The 20,073-nt window shown below is 42.9% G+C and overlaps 1 protein-coding gene across 1 annotated transcript in view; it reads right to left on the bottom strand.

Moving 5' to 3' along the window:
• The window catches only part of LOC139556554 (disks large-associated protein 2-like), a 191,459-nt gene that overhangs the window by 9,919 nt on the left and 161,467 nt on the right, over positions 1-20,073 (bottom strand). Inside the window, exons 6-10 of the mRNA XM_071370640.1 lie at positions 10,483-10,539; positions 7,394-7,767; positions 4,774-4,859; positions 2,485-2,903; positions 1,036-1,127 (exon numbers count right to left, since the gene is read on the bottom strand). Of these exons, the coding sequence (XP_071226741.1) occupies positions 1,036-1,127; positions 2,485-2,903; positions 4,774-4,859; positions 7,394-7,767; positions 10,483-10,539 (1,028 nt within the window). The remainder of the gene's footprint in view (positions 1-1,035; positions 1,128-2,484; positions 2,904-4,773; positions 4,860-7,393; positions 7,768-10,482; positions 10,540-20,073) is intronic.

Below are 20,073 nucleotides of genomic sequence, written 5' to 3'. Positions count from 1 at the left end.
CTTGCGCTGTCAAGATGACACAAACACGTGCACGCGCACACACACACACCACCCCCAAACACACACACACTCGACCCCACCTCCTCCACCGCCCCCCACACAGTCATTACGGTTGTGATATGGGGTTATGCTAGGGGTAGTGCTCTCTCTCACTCTGGTAGGGGTACTAGTCAGTGGGACACGTTAGAGAGGCTCAGGGCAATCTAAGCCCTGTCACAGTAAATGTGGGACTTCATCCATCATCCCATTATCTCCGGGGGAACGCAGATAGAGAGCCCACGGCCCCTCAGAAAGAGAGCAAAACACCGGCTTTAAGGTATCATAGTCATCAGACACAAACAAACAATCACGCTACAGCAAGAGAGAAGGGTCATTAAAGCCCCTCCTCTCACAAACGCTTTGTTTTTTTCATTTAAGAAATGCCTGCATTGTGTGAAGAAATGGCAAGTGAAGGATCATTTGAGCACAGTCTCTCTCAAAAAGGAACTTAACAAAGAGTATAGCTCTGGAAACTGTGTTTGTGTGTCTTCTGAGACTAGCCCTACAGTAACTAACGCAGGTTGACAGGTTGGTGGGTAATTAAAATGAGGCCTTACGAAAATGTGAAAACTTCTCGACTACGTTTGGGGTGAGAGAGGGTAGAAGGTTCGTTATTCAAAACCCATTGAAAGTCTGTCTCTCTGTGTTAATGAATGGTGTGAACATAGACACCTCAGTTTCCTATTGTTATTCTTCTTCCGCTTACTGTGGGGGGGGGTCAGTACAAGCAGAAGGCCTGTTTCGATGTCAATTGGGACAGCTATTACTGGAAGCAGCCAGTCCTCCCACAGGCACAGCACTTATCAAGCCCTGTGTGCTGTCAGTAAGTCCTCAACAGTGATAATGTGAGATATAAGGTTTCATTTAATACACAACAATGATGTATGCATGCGTATGTTCTCACACACACACACACACACACACACACACACACGTCATGGTACACCCATCATGGTACACCCGCCATGGTCTATTATAGTATTATAGGGCACTTACCAGGTTCTGCTGACACAGCCAGTAGAACTGCTGGAATTTTTGAGACATGAGGAGCTGTGCGCTGCCCACGGCACTTCGGATTTTCCCTAGGACTGGAGGACACACACACACACACAGAGAGAGAGAGAGAGAGAGAGAGAGAGAGAGAGAGAGAGAGAGAGAGAGAGAGAGAGAGAGAGAGAGAGAGAGAGAGAGAGAGAGAGAGAGAGAGAGAGAGAGAGAGAGAGAGAGAGAGAGAGAGAGAGAGAGAGAGAGAGAGAGAGAGAGAGAGAGAGAGAGAGAGAGAGAGAGAGAGAGAGAGAGAGAGAGAGAGAGAGAGAGAGAGAGAGAGAGAGAGAGAGAGAGAGAGAGAGAGAGAGAGAGAGAGACATGCGCGTATGGAGTGAGACATGCGCGTATGGAGTGAGATTAGAGACTTAATTCTGTAAATATACAGTCAGGCAAAAAATACTATAAAATAAATCATACAAATACTGAGCTATATCGTATGCTCCAAAACATTTGAAAATTATTTTTTTTCTACCATTTCTCAGAGAAAGATATTTTGTTTAACAAGTAATCTTTTTTTCTCTCAAAACGATAGGGGTGAAATAATTGGCACCCCTGTTTTCAACGTTTTCAATACCCCACCTTGCAAGGAAAACAGCACTGGGGCTATTTCTAAAATGTTTTATGAGATTGGAGAACACATTGGGAGGGAACTTGGACCATTCCTCCATACAGAATCCTTCCAGATCCTTGATATATTTTGTCTGCGCTTATGGCCTGCCATCTTCAATTCAAACCACAGGTTTTAAATGGGGTCAGGGGACTGAGATGGCCATTTTGATGTGTGCTTGGGGTTATTGTCTTGCTGGTAGATTCACGCACGACCAAGTTTTTGGCTAAAATGTCCTGGTACTGGGTAAAGTTCATGATGCCGTTGACCTTAACAAGGGCCCCAGGACCAGTGGAAGCAAAATAGCTCCATAACATCAAAGATTCACCACCATATTATACAGTATGTATGGGGTTCTCTCCTGCTTATGCATACTTATTTCGATGCAAAACCCATCACTGGTGTGCGTGAGCTCTATTTTCAAGTCATCTGACCACAACACCGGTTACAATTAAATGCCAATGGCGTTTAGCAAACTCCAGACGTTTACATTTGTTGGATGACATGACAATAGAGCTCTTTGGCTACACACCAGTGTTATCTCACTCACATCTGTCCACTGCATCAATAATCAAAATACTGGACAGGTATTCATTAGCAAAGCAAATGTGTTAATAACAACGCTTGTTGGTTGCATTACATTTCCATCCACAAACATAACTTTGCCCATTCAATTCTAAAGGGTTATCAGTGAATGCATTGAGAAACGAATGCATTAGAATATGAACAGCCCCTGCCTTAGGGACTATAGAGCCAGTACATGCCTCTATGCTGCAGCGCCAGAAACTCACTCTCCTCCGACAGGTCATGCTCTTCCGCCTCCCTCTCCATGTCTTTACACCATCCCTCCATCCTCTTAGTTTCATTATGGAGGAGCTGCATGAACCAGCTGCCGTCCCTGCGGAGGGGGGACACCCTGCCCGTCTCTACCCCCTCCAGAGAGGGCTCTGTCAGCCACGACTCGGGCTGCGGGCTGGGCGGTCCGCTGGAGGAGCGCTGGTAGTCCTCCCGGTAGCTGAAGAGCCCCTGGGTGCGGACGGTGCGGACAGCCCCGTACTGGGTGGGCGTGCTAGGCTCCGAGTGGCCCCCGCGGAAGCCCAAGCCCCCTCCGAACTGCAGGCCCTTGTCCTCCATGGTGGGGAAGCCCTCTAGTTCCATGTCAGCTTGTACGGCCGTCGTCACGCTGTTGGAGCGCTTGAACCTGCCATGTCTGAGGGAGCATACACACATGCAGACACACACATACAAATATATGTATACAGAGACTAATAAATAGATTAGAAAAATAATATATGGGTCCAAAAGGAGAGAAAACAAATATATTGATGAACCCATTCAGAGAAACAGTATACAGCGCCGTTGGAAAGTATATAGACCCCTTGACTTTTTCCAAATTGTGTTACGTTACAGCCTCTTTCTAAAATTGATTAAATGTAAAAACATCCTCAGAAATCTACACACAATACCACATACTGACAAAGCGAAAACAGGTTTTTAGATTTTTTTGCAAATCTATGAAAAATAAAAAACAGAAATACCTTATTTACATAAGTATTCAGACACTTTGCTATGAGACTCAAAATTGAGCTCAGGTGCATCCTGTTTCCATTGATCATCCTTGAGATGTTTCTACAACTTGATTGGAAGCCACCTGTGGTAAATTCAATTGATTGGACATGATTTGGAAAGGCTGTCTATAAAAGGTCCCACAGTTGACAGTGCATGTCAGAGGAAAAACCAAGCCATGAGGTCGAATGAATTCTCGGTAGAGCTCAGACAAAGAATTGTGTAGAGGCACAGATCTGGGAAATGGTATCAAAACATTTCTGCAGCATTGGAAGTCCCCAATAACACAGTACCCTCCATCATTCTTAAATGGATTTTGGAGCCAACAAGACTCTTCCTAGAGCTGGCGGCTCGGCCCAAATGAGCAACTGGGGGGAGAAAGGCCTTGGTCAGGGAGGTGACCAAGAACCCTATGGTCACTCTGACAGAGCTCTAGAGTTCCTCTGTGGAGATGGGAGAACCTTCCAGAAGGACAACTATCTGTGCAGCACTCCACCAATCAGGCCTTTATGGTAGAGTGGAAGCCACTCCTCAGTAAAAGGCACATGACAACCCGCTTGGAGTTTGCCAAAAGGCACCTAAAGACTCTCAGACCATGAGAAACAAGATTCTCTGGTCTGATGAAAGTAAAGACTCTTCGGCCTGAATGCCAAGGGTCACGTCTGGAAGAAACCTGGCACCATCCCTACAGCGAAGCATGGTGGTGACAGCATCATGCTGTGGGGATGTTTTTCAGCGGTAGGGACTGGGAGACTAGTCAGTATCGAGGCAAAGATGAACGGAGCAAAGTACAGGGAGATCCTTGATGAAAACCTGCTCCAGAGCACTCAGGACCTCAGACTGGGGTGAAGGTTCACCTTCCAACAGGACAATGACCCTAAGCACACAGCCAAGACAAGTCGCTGAATGTCCTTGAGCCAGAGCCCAGACTTGAACCCGATCGAACATCTCTGGAGATACTTGAAAATAGCTGTGCAGCAATGCTCCCCATCCAACCTGACAGAGCTTGAGAGGATCTGCAGAGAAAAATGGGAGAAACTCCTGAAATACAAGCTTGTAGTGTCATACCCAAGAAGACTCGAGGCTGTAGTTGCTGCCAAAGGTGCTTCAACAAAGTACTGAGTAAAGGGCCTGAATACTCATGTAGATGTCATATTTCAGTTTTGTTTTTTAATTATAAATGAGCAAAAAATTCTAAAAACTTGTTTTTGCTTTGTCATTATGGGATATTGTGTGTAATTTGATGAGGGGAAAAAACGAAGTAATCAATTTTAGAATAAGGCTGTAACGTAACAAAATTTGGAAAAAGTCAAGGGGTCTGAAAACTTTCCAAAGGCGTTGTATACAAAAAACAATTAATTCAACAGAACATGAGCAATATAAGTTTCACAACATCGATAAATATTGATTTAGTGCAATCAGGACCCAGAGGGAGATTATCAACTGCTGCTGTAAAAGGTCAGAGGGCAAACTGCAACGGTTGTATTGTCTGTTTCCATTTCCTGTGTGCGTACCGTTTGTCATCCTCCACCTGGGTGCCCACAGAATGGTACTGAGGAAGCCCTTTGCTCTCCGACTCGGAGTCTGTCGCCGTCTCCACCTGGTAAGTACCAATTTGATCATAAACAATAACACACGTCAATGTCAGTAACATCTTTATTACAGTATCATGGGTGAACTACTTTACTAGTACACTAAGTGAACATCAATGAGGCTGCTTAGTAAACCATAGTGATCTATACTATATATACAGAGAGACTGAGAGAAACAAGGGAGACTGAGAGAGGCCGGTGTTTGTCCTGAGACCCCTATATCCTGAGCAAAGTATTGTCTCCCTGAGAGTGATGGCGTTTATGGGCCGGTATCTCTCTGTATCCCCAACGCATGGCTCACTTTACACACAGACACAGACACACACAGAGACACGCGCACGCACACACACACACACACACACACACAGTCAGTCATCTCAACAGTACAGTCCCAGTGCTTAAAAATAATGACGTTGAAAAAGTTGAGTATGGAATAAAATGTCAATGAGTACTTCATAGTACACAACTAAGGTTATTCTGCTGATATTGATGATGAGGTTGATGAAGACGATGGTGACGATACATCGGTTTCTATCTACCCCTTGAGAAACTGCATCGCAAAAGAGACAGAATCTTGGCATGAAAGGGAAATGAGCGGTTTAAACGGTCACATTAATGCTATATGATGTGTTTCATATCAATTCAGAGGCCATGAGAATGTGTAAAACATGTTCACAAGCCGCCGCAGCCGGCGTCCAGAAAATACTTTGAGTCATTAGTAAATGTAATTCTATTTCTTTCATTAGTTTGATTTGTTGCCCGTGTAAAATAGATAACGTGATCAAATTTGAATTACACCGATAAACAATCATCATCAACATTTTCCGTCTAATGTTATTCTACTCTATTAGTCATCATGAGGTGATATATGTGTGTGTGTGTGTGTGTGTGTGTGTTATATCGAGCTGAGTGCTGCCTGGGCTCTCCGGGCTGGCCAGTGGCTGTAGAGCTGTGTGGTCATTAATCCTTATTGGTCAGGGTCCCATTGGGTCAGTGTCAGATAGCTACTTTTCATTTGTTTTATTTCACCTTTATTTAACCAGGTAGGCTAGTTGAGAACAAGTTCTCATTTACAACTGCGACCTGGCCAAGATAAAGCAAAGCAGTGCGACACAAACAACAACACGGAGTTACACATGGAATAAACGAGCATACAGTCAATAACACAATAGAAGAAAAAAAAAGTCTATATACAGTGTGTTCAAATGGCGTGAGGAGGTAAGGCAATAAATAGGCCATAGTAGCGAAGTAATTACAGTTTAGCAAATTAACACTGGAGTGATAGATGAGCAGATGATGATGTGCAAGTAGAAATACTTGTGTGCAAAAGAGCAGAGCAGAAAAGTAAATAAAAACAATATGGGGATGAGGTAGGTAGATTGGGTGGGCTATGTACAGCTGCAGCGATTGGTTAGCTGCTTAGATATCTGATGTGTAAAGTTAGTGAGGGAAATATAAGTCTCCAGCTTCAGCGATTTTTGCAATTCGTTCCAGTCATTGGCAGCAGAGAACTGGAAGGAAAGGCGAAGGAAAGGCAAAGAAGGTGTTGGCTTTGGGGACGACCAGTGAGATATTCCTACTGGAGCGCGTGCTACGGGTGGGTGTTGTTATCGTGACCAGTGAGCTGAGATAAGGCGGAACTTTACCTAACATAGACTTATAGATGACCTGGAGCCAGTGGGTCTGGCGACGAATATGTAGCGAGGGCCAGCCGACTAGAACATACAGGTCGCAGTGGTGGGTGGTATAATGGTGACATTATTTTGGTGACAAAACGGATGGCACTGTGATAGACTGCATCCCGTTTGCTGAGTAGAGTATTGGAAGCTATTTTGTAAATGACATCGCCAGCTATAGTCAGTTTTACGAGGGTATGTCTGGCGGCGTGAGTGAAGGAGGCTTTGTTGCAAAATAGGAAGCCGATTCTAGATTTAATTTTGGATTGGAGATGTTTAATATGAGTCTGGAAGGAGAGTTTACAGTCTAGCCAGACACCTAGGTATTTGTAGTTGTCCACACATTCTAAGTCAGAGTAGTGATGCTAGTCGGTCGGGCAGGTGCGGGCAGCGAACGGTTGAAAAGCATGCATTTGGTTTTTACTAGCGTTTAAGAGCAGTTGGAGGCCATGGAAGGAGTGTGGTATGGCATTGAAGCTCGTTTGGAGGTTAGTTAACACAGTGTCCAAAGAAGGGCCAGATGTATACAGAATGGTGTCGTCTGCGTAGAGGTGGATCAGGGAATCACCCGCAGCAAGAGCGACATCGTTGTTATAATATATGATATACTTCGCGGTGTGAACGGTTTTTAATGAATGTGCATGTGTGCGCGTATGTTTGTGTGTGTCTTGGTCTACCATCAGCTGTCATGGGGAGTGGAGACACAGTCTAGCAGTGTGTTAGTGCACTTCACTGCAGGCACAATGTGCTGTTGTGAGAAAGGATTCACGTCCTGGGTCGGCCATATGGGACTAGACCATCAACATCAGCATAATGTGTGTGTGTGTGTGTGTGAGCATATGTGTGTATGTATGAACTTGTCTTACCTGAATCCCTATGGAAGAGCGTGGTGTTTTGAGGTATTCCTCAGCCTTGGACACGAGCACCGCCTTGTCACACGTCTGCACGGAGCTGTGGCTGCCCGTGGAGGCGTGCCGCTTGCCCGCCGCCGTCTCCATGGCCAACGTCACCGCCTTGGCACTGTCCAGGCTGTCGGTGGAGTTGTAGAGGGTTCGACCCGAGCCGCCCAGACCGTCCGGCGCCCACAGGATACTCCCCCGCGGGTGCCTTCCCTCGTGGTAGGCATCCTGGGTGGAATCTGTGCTGCTCTGGGCCGTCACCGAGATGAGGGGCTTGGAGGTGGCGCGAGGTGGCACCGGCGGGGGCGTCTTTGCCTTATAGCTAGGCGTGTGCGTCACCGCTGGAGAGCAAACAGGGAGAGGAGCGAGAGGAAGAGGAGTTATTGTAAAACAGAGGTTCTGAAGGGGAGAGACTGGAGGATGATAATATAATACTGAAAGGTGGGGCGAGAGATCTCACAACAAGGCGACCCAGTTCACCTGAGTACATATGCTACTACAGTGAGTGATGAAAGCGAATGGCGAAGTGATGAGGGGATTATGTTAAATGCATCACAAGGACACTGGGGACACAGAACAGAAGAAAGGGGAAACTCTTTGAGAGGATTTTTTTTTTTTTTTTTTTTACTGCCACAGAGATGAACACTTGACACTGATGCTTCTTTCTGGTTAATAAGCCCAGTGTTTACAGGCTATTGCTCCTTCTGTGCAGTGGAGGATTATGGGTAGCAACCCTTCTTTCAAGTGCAAATGAGAATGTGATCTTAATCCAGATGGACCTCACAGCAGAAAAGGGCTAGCAGCAAGGAGCTACAGCATGCCTACTTCAGGCTGGGCTCATACAGGTAGAGTACCATTGCTTCAATGATATTAAATGCAGTTGCTTGATATGAACTTCTAATTCTGATAGCCTCATATAATCGCTTAAAAAAAACATAGTTATATCTAACAAGCTATGTTAGACAAAGGTGAGAAGATGTTTCTACCAGATTCCTTATGAATTATAACCAGGCTAATTTAGTCCCGTAGGCAGTGAGGAAATATATTAAAAGCCCAATGCAGTAAAAAAGAAAAAGGAAATCCTGTGTTTTATATATATTTCCACACGATGTGGTTGGAATAATACTATGAAATTGTGAAAATGATGATAATACTCTTTTAGTGTAAGAGCTGTTTGAACAGCCTGCCTGACATTTCTGCCTGTTTTGGTGGGAGGGAGTTTTGGCCTTCCATGGTGACATCACCATGCGGTAAATGAGTTAATAGACCAATAGGAAAGAGAGTTCCAAACCTCTCTGTTAATAACAGCACATTTTTCAGCACATCCAGAGTACAGTACGACAAATAATGACAGTTAACAGGATAAAAGGAACAGCTCATGGGAGTTTTTGTACTGGAGTCCCAGATACTGCATTCATCATTAAACACACCAGTTACAAAAAGACTGCAGCATGCTGATGGCCCTGTGGACTGTGACATTGACATGCAGAATTTCTAAACCACTATTTTATGAAACTGTTGGATGAGTCACTGAGGGAGAAAATGTGATTCATTGCCGTGTCAAAAATAGACTTCATCACAAATAGGTTGTGTAACTGGGGAACTCAATAGACCTCAGGAATATTTATTCAGGCATTCATTTGTTCATGTGTTCATCCACCCACTGAAACATTCACCCATTCATTCATTTAAAAAAATCATAATATTGAGAAAAACCTCCCTAGTCCTTTTAAGGTCACACACACACACATTGCCGGCAGCTGATTGACAGATCTTTGACATAATTATACTCCTCGTATAAAATCAAAGGATAACTTGACCTTAATCCATTTACAATTTAACAAGCACATCATTTGATGGATCTAATTAGTCATTAGATGTGATACAACTCTGCATACACTCTCACTTTAGATGGATTTATTCCATCTTGAAAGGGTTGTATTTTTTTGTTGTTGTCGGTGGATACCAAATTGAGTAGGATGGGTGACGCAGTCATAGACAGCATTCAACTTTACATTTCTATCCCGGAGCTTTAATGGTGTGCTGCTTCAAAGCCATTCAACAAGTGTGAAAAACAGCCTCCTATTCAAACTGAGTGGATTTGAATACTCTGTAGGCAACAGCCTCTTCGAAAAAGCACAACAATTGTATCCAGCAAGAGATGCCATATTGCCTCCTTGCCTCCCTACAGAAAGCAGACAGACAAACCCTGTGTGCCTGGCGACCTTGCACTGCAGCTTGACAGGCAGGAGCTGTGTGAGTCTCTCTCTGTATTCGGGAGGTGTGTTATAGCCAACAGCCGGTGGGAAAAGCTGTAGATGGAGTTGCTGAGGTCAGTCAAAGTGTCTGGGTTAGAGAGCTCCTTGAAAGGAGATGATGTGTCTGTCTCTGTGTCTGTCTCTCCTTACACTGCACTCTAAGAAGTAACAGAGCCTTGAAGAACCTTTTGGGGTTCAAAAGATTGCCACTGTTGGTTCAAAAAGATTCCTTGAGGAACCCCTGTAAAAAGGTTAATCGAGGAACCCCTGTGTAAAGGTTCAAACTGGAACCTTTTTAGTGATGGGAAGGGCCTCTCAGAAGATTGGAGGGGCTGCTTATTGGCGTGGCGTGAAGATTTATTTGGTCACCCGTGAGATGCTCTACAGATGGTCATACTATCATACTATAAACAACTGATTACTAAGGTTACAGTTAGGGTTAGGTTAAGAATGAGGGTTAGGGTTAAGTTTTGTGCTAGTATAAGGCTTAAGGTTAGCGTTAGAGCTAGGGTTAGTAGATAGATAAATGTCACTGATAGTCTGTAGAGCAGACTATCTACAGATTTACCATAAATTCAAAGTGCTCCACACACACCAGCAAAAAGGTCCCTTCAGGAACTCTTTGCTACACTGAATCATTAAATGTTCCTCCGAGAACTCTCCATTAACCAAAGGTGTCAATATGAACCTATTGACTGCAATGGTTCCTTGAGGAACTCCAGGGTTCCTCGGGTCACCCTTAATTCAAAGACTGACGGTTTCGCAATGTTGGTAAAGGTGATGAGGACTTTTTTTTACCTGGAGGTGGATTGGCTCGGTCCACACTGCAGGAAGAAGGGAGGCGAAACTGGATACCTGAAAATAGTAGGCAACACAAGTTAGCAAGGGAAATGGAGGGACAGGAGAGACTCCTTCACATATAGTTCATCTGACTATAACAGTACCTACCATGCCTCAGGCCAACACTCGTATCAGGATCACAGTCAAGCGAGAGTCGCAGACACATTTCACATGATATACACATACATTTCTTCTAATTGATCATGATATTTGGTCAATCAACAACAAACAAAGACGTGGACATTACAGTGCTGGGATGGTCCACAGTTTTCAACGTTTGCTGTGTTCCCATCCACAACAAGAACATTCACACAGCAGTGTCAGAGATTGTTTTCAGTTATGACTGGTGGAACCACAGGTATTAGACTGTGCTGAACAGTCATGATTACACAGCGGAGAGAAAACATGCGGTATCATCTAATAATCTTGTTGTACATAGAACTATGCCCTGATGCGCACCACATAGACAAATAGGCAAACATGAGAGAGTAAACACAAGAGATGAGGCAGGCTAATTAACATAATCAGGGGCGGCAGGTAGCCTAGTGGTTTGAGCATTGGGCCAGTCGCCGAAAGGTTGCTGGATCGAATCCCCGAGCTGACAAGTTAAAAATATGTTGTTCTGCCACTGAACAAGGCAGCTAACCCACTGTTCCCTGGTAGGCCGTCATTGTAAATAAGAATTGGTTCTTAGCCGACTTGCCTGGTTAAATAAAAAAATGAAATAAATAAAATCAGATACAAATAAATACATGAGTAAATATACAAATAAACGCAGAGTATAAAAAAATATAAAAGAAGAGAGGGTCTAAATAGATGTGTACAAAAACAACAACTTATAATAAAGATTACAAATGGGGTTGACTGAACAACAGAAAAATATGTTAGAGGGAGGACAAAGAAAGAGAAAGAAGACAGACATATAAATCAAACATTCAATGAACTAGTCTACCAGGCAAACACCACATTAACATGAAGTTGAATTGGAACAAGATCTGTCAGGAAGTTGCAGTCGTGTTTAGATCTAGAGAGGGCCATGAGGTCCGGACAGCAAGGCGATAGAGCAAATTAGACCAAGCGGGCCTGCGAGGACAGAGACAGAGTAGCTCATTTACACCACAGAAAGGTAGTCGCAACAAAGGATCTCATTTCTCTATCTGTCTATTAATCTACCCGTCGGTCGGTCAGTCAGTCTCATACTCCTAGGGACAGCTAACGCAACACTACTGAACATCGTATTAACTTAGCTGAAAGGGTTACATTTTGGGGGAAATGTTCATCATTTTAATCTTCGTATGAGGGTGTGCATTCGTAAAACAAGTATCTAATTCCTTTAACCAAAAGGTAATGAAACATTTACACTAAATCTACCATTTTCACGTGGGGGAAATTGTGTTCTTCATTTCCCATGACCTTTGAGTCCTTATTACATAACATCAAGTAGCAAGGATAAAATGTTGATTGATTTCTATTTCCATGTGTAATTACAGTAGCTAGCTTCAACTACACAGTTACAATTAATTAGAGATTCAATGAAATCATTGTCTACAGGCGTGTCTATAGTTAGTGTACCAGTGCAAAGTAAAATTACACTCTAGTAAATAGTTACGGAGTAGCTACATGGTATAAAGGCAACTTAATGAAAAGTATTTCTTATACAATATCTTGTATTTGTTCTGTCTAGCATATTCTGACTGGTCAGTCTGCCTTTGACTCCTTTTCTCTGTCCAGAGGAACTCTCAGACCTTTTCGTTTGTTTCCTGGTGGTCCATTCACCTCCCTCCATTCGAGCCATGTGCGGTCCCCTGCCATAGCCGTGGACTATGACTGGCGGTGAGGCTGGAGGGAAGGTTACCTTTCTAATGTCAGGATGGTACTGGTGTAATGTAAGGGGATGACTGACAGGCAACATGAGCATGGGGGCAGCAGCTCGAGCACGAGCAGTGGGTTATGGGTATTCATCATGCTGAATTAATGGGACCAATTCAGATGAGAGAAATGGTGAACAATAAAACCCTGCACAGACCTACATACACAATACATGTCATTTGTTCCTAACCTTCACAAAAAAAGGCCAAAAGAGCAGGAAAGTATTGCTTTTCTTACAGAAAGTGTAAAATGAATACTACAGAAATTCAACTAATGGTACACGCAGAAAAAAAAGGGTGCTATCTAGAACCTAAAGGGTCACCATAGGAGAACCCTTTGAAGAACCCTTTTTGGTTCCAGTTAGAATCATTTCCACATAGGGTTCTACATGGAACCCAAAATAGCTACCTGGAACCAAAAAGCGTTTTCCTATGGGGACAGCCGAAAAAAACAATTTGGAACCCTTTTTTCTAAGAGTGTATATTAGACTGTATGCTAATTGTACTGTGTATGATAGGTGCTTTGCCAAAGGGAATGGAGTGGATTAATGAATGGACGGAGGGAAAGATGGATAGATGGTTGGATAGAGGACAAACTCGATAGGGGACAGGTTCGAGGATGACAACAGTCCGTTTTGGTCCAGCTGACTCCACTACTGCGGGTTTTCTGAGCTAAAGATCTGGTGATTTGGATCCTCTTTCAGTTGAAAGAAGAAAGACAACCATGTTTTCCATAGTCACATACATATATACATACAGTGGTGATGCCCCCATGGATGCAAAGTGGACTAACCTTTCATGTGTGGAATATAACAACAAACCTTAACAAATCAATGGGCTGGATAAGTGTTTCCACAATGTACAATGTACTTGAGAAAACCTCCCTAATCTTTGCTTCTGCACTGTAGTAGTGCGCTGTGGATACTCTTCAGATTATCCACTTCTCTGTGTCACTTGTAGATTGCTATCTTCTGTTCTGTCAAGTCCTTAGTAGCAGTCAGTAGCAGTGTAAAGTTCATGCAAATTCAAAAACAATGGTTTGAGAACAGTATAAGGTGCAGGCAAAAGTGATCATTTGCTTTGCATCACCAACAAAGCTTCAGGTTTACAACAATGTTCACACAGTAGCTAGTTCGCTTTGCAGACGTAATAAAGTGTTGAAATGAAAACACATTTTCCAATCTGTAATGAATATACACCAAGGGTATTATAGTTTTGTTTCTATATTAGTTTTTATTTCTATTATTTTTTATTCAGTTAAGTTTTAGTTAGTTTTCCAACTTGATTTATTTGTTTTTATTCGGTTTTAGTTTGATATATATTATTTAGTTTCAGTTTTAGTGTTAGGAAGAGAAAGTAGCTTATGCATGGGAGGCTAGTAGCCATGTATGTGTTGTAGGTTCTATTTTTCCCGTTAGCTAGTGATAGCTAGTAGTCTTGGAAATTCCAGACCTACAGTAGAGCAACAGCAATAGTTCTGGGGAGGATGTTGGATTCTCTTGGACATTTTGGAAAATTCAGACAGGCAACACTTCCAACACATCACGAGTTTGGGTATGCGGGCCAGTCCTGAAATATCAAACTCTTTCTCAGAACGTTACGATTTGAAACCAAAGTTTACAAGCAAAACCTTTGCAGTGCTTTTAGTGAAGATAGATAGAACTAGCCACTTGCAAAATGTACTTATTAAAAATAACCTCTGTGTTCTCCATCTCACTAGCTAGCTCATTTTTTGTTTTCCGGCTGGGATGTTGACGCTAGGGCAACAAGCATAAAAGGTTGTGACGTCACCGGATAAGGTGTTCAATAAAGATGTGTATAGTGGATTCGGGAAAGTATTCAGACCACTGGATGGACTTTTTCCACATTTTGTAACATTACAGCCTTATTCTAAAATAATAATAAATAAATAAAATATTAATAAATTTACACACAATACCCCATAATGACAAAGCAAAAACTGTTTTTTTGAAATGTTTGCACATGTATTAAATATAAAAACTGAAAGATCACATTTACATAAGTATTCAGACCCTTTAATCAGTACTTTGTTGAAGCACCTTTGGCAGAGATTACAGCCTTGAGTCTTCTTGGGTATGACGCTACAAGCTTGGCACCCCTGTATTTGGGTAGTTTCTTCCATTCTTCTCTGCAGATCCTCTCAAGCTCTGTCAAGTTGGGTGCGGAGCGTCGCTGCACAGCTATTTTCAGGTCTCTCCAGAGATGTTCGATCGGGTTCAAGTCTAGGCTCTGGCTGGGCCACTCAAGGACATCCAGCGTGAGGTCCTATGAGAAGGTTATCATCAAGGATCTCTCTGTACTTTGCTCCATTCATATTTCCCTCAATCCTGACTAGTCTCCCAGTCCCTGCCGCTGAAAAACATCCACACAGCATGATTATGCCACCTCCATGCTTCACTGTAGGGATGGTGCCAGGTTTCCTCCAGGCGTGACGCTTTGCATTCAGGCCAAAGAGTTAAATCTTGGTTTCATCAGACCAGAGAATCTTGTTTCTCATGGTCTGAGAGTCCTTTACGTGCCTTTTGGCAAACTCCAAGCAGGCTGTCATGTGCCTTTTACTGACGAGTGGTTTCCATCTGGCCACTCTACCATAAAGGCCTGATTGGTGGAGTGCTGCAGAGATGGTTATCCTTCTGGAAGGTTCTCCCATCTCCGCAGAGGAACTCTGGAGCTCTGTCAGAGTGACCATCGGGTTCTTGGTCACCTCCCTACCCAAGGCCCTTCTCCCCTGATTGCCCAGTTTGGCCGGGCGGCCAGCTCTAGGAAGAGTCTTAGTGGCTTCCATTTAAGAATGATGGAGGCCACTGTGTTCTTGGGGACCTTCAATACTGCAGACATTTTTTGGTACCCTTCCCAAGATCTGCGCCTCGACACAATCCTGTCTCGGATCTCTACGGACAATTCCTTTCGATCTTATGGTTTGTTTTTTGCTCTGACATGCACTGTCAACTGTGGGACCTTATATAGAAATCTGTTTTTGCTTTTTCATTATGAGGTATTGTGTGTAAATTGATGAGGAAAAACATTTATTTAATTCGTTTTAGAATAAGGCTGTATGTAGTATAACAAAATGTGGAAAATGTCAAGGGGTCTGAAAACTTTCCGAATGCACTGTTTTCCAGTTAGGCTCTACACCCATTGTAAAGCAGATTCATGTGATTCATTTTAAGAAGTTATTTGGCCACTTTAGTTGTGATACAAACCTTATCCAAACATATAGGCCTATGGGGTAGGCTACATGAGGTGTGTGACTATGATTTGAAAAAGCTGTGCATCATTCACAAGGGATAATATAACATTCACAAGTGATAGGAGAATATTGTCACCCATCAGACTGTTCTTGATTTCATCTTGTCTTTACATATACTAAGTAATATATGTGTGAAATTAGTTTTGATTTATTATGGACCATTATCACGCACCTGTCTCAAAACAGGGGCAGGGGGAAAAAAATACATCTTATCTATGCACTTGGAATTTGACTGCTTTCATGACTCGTGACCGCCGGTGTGGCGGTGATACAGTCACCATAACAGCCCTAGTCCCTAACAGTCCCACACTGTTAACAGGCTCTATGCGCCAGCAATTCGAGTATGGCGACAAGGTTATAGACGCCATACTGGGACAGATACAATGTTGCAGTCTCTATTGCCTAGTTAAATAAAGGTTAAAAAAACGATATATATATATATATATATATATATACACATACATATACACACACATATCTCATTGGCTGGAACATTGTTACATTGTGTGAGGCAACCCGTCTGTCTAGACTAGAGACTAGATACTGTAGCTAGTGACAGTGATGCACAAGCTAGGCCTATTTGAAACATCACAATCTCCTGGCAGCTTGAAAATACTTTTGAAAGAAGCTTCAAAACTGCTTTTTCAAACTACTTTTGAAAAAACTCAAACTGAACATAATTTATGATGGTCTTAATTTTATTTAGTTTTTGAAACAAAGATAATAGTTTCATTATAGTTTTCATTTTTCAAACGGGTTTCTTAATTATTTATTTATTATGATTCTTTTTTGTTTTAGTTTCAGTTTTAGATGACTATAATGGCCTTGGTGTACACCTAAAAAAGACCAGGAATGGTGTAGGCATACTTGTAAGGGATATGTAGTACTGGATTTAATCCTATCTGATGGCAACAAAGATTTGTCACTTGTTTGCCTTGCTGCGGATCAGCATCTCATGAGGATTTGATTACTTGCTTTTCATAAAATGGCCTTGCGATAGACTAGCGCCCTGTCCAGGGAGTGTACTTGTACATAAGCTGCCTCATGCTAAAGAAACAGGATATAGGCTCTTGCGCCTACGAGTCGTTCCGGCTCTCAAGGCTACTTACTTACAAAGACACTTTTCATTCAATAAAATAAAAACATTTAGGCAAACTGAAATACATTTTGATTGAATCAAGAAGAGTTTCAGGTAAAACACAAATGCCAATACTATAACGTTAATAAGAATGCTAACAATGCTAATGTTAATTCTAATGCAAAGTCAAACTCGAATGGTACTAATAGTGGTAGTAGTAGCAGTAATAATAATAATAATAATGTTAAAAGGTACAATAAACAGTTAAGGACATGCTTAAATAACAAACAAATGAAAGCAAAATGTATGGCTATTGTATGAAAACTATAATAAAAAATGTAGGGACTTTTTCTGGGTTACATGCACATATCAAGTATGTTTTGTGAAAAAATGTGGGATTTGTTTTTGAAAAAATGTGTGTAAGACATCTCAAATGGAATGATAGTTTATGTTTGTATCTTATAAAAGGTACCATGCAGGCACCATGTAATAGAACAAATATTTAAGTAAAAGAAAATAGTATTTGTGTCAACACTAACCAACTGTGCTATTTTGTGTGTTTTTCCGCATTTTGGAACTTATTTTGTACATAATGTTGCTGCTTCCGTCTCTTGTGACCGAAAAAAGCTTCTGGATATCAGAAAAGCGATTACCTACCTTGAACTGAACAAAGATTTTTTCTTTAATGAGTTCGACACGAAGGATATACTATTTCTCCGAGACAAGGCCCAAATCCCCATCATTCGCGTGAAGAAAAGACGGAGGTACAGGGGGTGGAGATCGGGGAGCCTTGCGAGAATTCGTCGGCGGTGGGTAACCCTATAATTAAATTGGCCAATGTGCAATAACTGGAGAATAAAATAGATAAGCTCCGTTCGAGACTATCAAAACTGTAATATCTTTTGTTTCACCGAGTCGTGGCTGAACGACAACACAGATAATATACAGTTGGCTGGGTTTTCCGTGCATCAGCAGGACAGAACTGCTATGTCCGGTAAGACGAGGGGTGGTGATGTGTGTCCATTTTTCAATAACAGCTGGTGTGCGATGTCTAATATTAACAAAGTCTTGAGGTATTGCTCTCCTGAGGTACCTCATGATAAGCTGTTGACCACACTATCTACCAATAAAGTTATCAATATTTTTCGAAGCCGTCTATTTACCACCACAAACCGATGCTGGCACCAAGACCTCAATCAACGAGCTGTATAAGGCCATAAGCAAACAAGAAAATTCTCATCCAGAAGCGGGGCTCCTAGTGGCCGGGGACTTTAATGCAGGCGAACTTAAATCTGATTTGACCTAATTTCTACCAGCATGTCACATGTGCAACCAGAGGTAAACAACTCTAGACCACCTTTACTCCACACACAGAGACGCATACAAAGCTCTCCCTCGCCCTCCATTTGGCAAATAATTAATAATTCTATCTTCACGCTAATGGCGATAATTCTATCCTCCTGATTCCTGCTTACAAGCAAAAACTAAAGCAGGAAGTACCAGTGACTCGCTCAATAGGGAAGTGGTCAGATGACGTGGATTATACACTACAGGACTGTTTTGCTAGCACAGACCGGAATATGTTCCTGGGATTCATCCAATGGCATTGGGGAGTATACCACCTCAGTCACCGGCTTCATCAATAAATGCATCAACGATGTCGTCCCCACAGTGACCGTACGTGCATATCCCAACCAGAAGCCATGGATTACAGGCAACATCTGCACCGAGCTAAAGGCTAGAGCTGACGCTTCCAAGGATCGGGACACAAATCCGGATGCTTATTAGAAATCCTGCTATGCCTTAAGACGAACCATCAAACAGACAAAGCGTCAATACAGGACTAAGATTGAATCCTACTATACCGGCTCTGAAGCTCGTCGGATGTGTCAGGGCTTGCAAACTATTACGAACTACAAAGGGAAACCCAGCCGTGAAATGCCCAGTGACGCCAGCCTAACAGACTGGCTAAATGCCTTTAATGCTCACTTTGAGGCAAGCAAAACAGAATGCATGAGAGCACCAGCTGTTCGGGACGACTGTGGGATCACTCTCTCCGGAGCTGATGTGAGCAAGACCTTTAAACAGGTCAACATTCACAAGGCCGGGGCTAGACAGATTACAAGGACGTGTACTCAGAGCATGCGCGGACCAACTAGCAAGTGTCTTCACTGACATTTTAAACCTCTCCCTGACTGAGTCTGTAAAACGTACATGTTTCAAGCAGATCACCATAGTCCCTGTGCCGATGAAAGCGAAGATAACCTGCCTAAATAACTACCGCCCCGTAGCACTCACGTCGGTAGCCATGAAGTGCTTTGAAAGGCTGATCATGGCTCACATCAACACCATCATCCCGGAAAACCTAGACCCACTCCAATTCGTATACCTCCACAACAGATCCAAAGATGACACAATCTCAATCGCACTCCACACTGCCTTTTCGCACCTGGATAAAAGGAACATCTACGTGAGTCTGCTGTTCATTGACTACAGCTCAACATGAGCAAGACAAAGGAGATGATCATGGACTACAGGAAAAGGAGGGCCGAACACGCCCCCATTCACATCTAAGGGGCTGTAGTGGAGCGGGTTGAGAGTTAAGTTCCTTGGTATCCACATCACCAACAAACTATCATGGTCCAAACACACCAAGAAAGTTGTGAAGAGGGCACGACAACGCCTTTTCCCCCTCAGGAGATTGAAAAGATTTGGCATGGGTCCGCAGATCGTCAAAAGGTTCTACAGCTGCACCACCGTCTTGACCGGTTGCATCACCACCTGGTATGCAACTACTCAACATCTGACCGTAAGGCACTACAGAGGGTAGTGAGTACAGCCCAGTACATCACTGAGGCCAAGCTTCCTGCCATCCATGACCCATATACTAGGCGGTTTAATAGGAAGGCCCCAAGAAATTGTCAAAGACTTCAGTCACCTAAGTCATAGACTGTTCTCTCTGCTATCGCATGGCAAGCGGTACCAGAGCGCCAAGTCTTGGTCCAAAAGGCTGCTTAACAGCTTCTACCCCCAAGCCATAACACTGCTGAACAATTAATCAAATGGCCACCTGGACTATTTACATTGACACCCCCCCTCAGCTACTTGCTGTTTATTATCTATGCATAGTCACTTTACCCCTACCTACATGTACAAATGACCTCGACTAACATGTACCCTCGCACATTGACTCGGTACCGGTACCCCCTGTATATATCGTCGTTATTGTTATTTTATTGTGTAACTTTTTTATTTTATATTTTACTCTAGTTTATAAATATTTAGTAAATATTTTCTTAACTCTATTTCTTGAACTGCATTGTTGGTTAATG

Source organism: Salvelinus alpinus, chromosome 27, assembly GCF_045679555.1.
Source record: "Salvelinus alpinus chromosome 27, SLU_Salpinus.1, whole genome shotgun sequence".
NCBI classification, from domain to species: domain Eukaryota; kingdom Metazoa; phylum Chordata; class Actinopteri; order Salmoniformes; family Salmonidae; genus Salvelinus; species Salvelinus alpinus.
The sequence above is the reverse complement of the archived record's forward strand: the minus strand, read 5'-3'. Positions and strand labels throughout refer to the sequence as shown.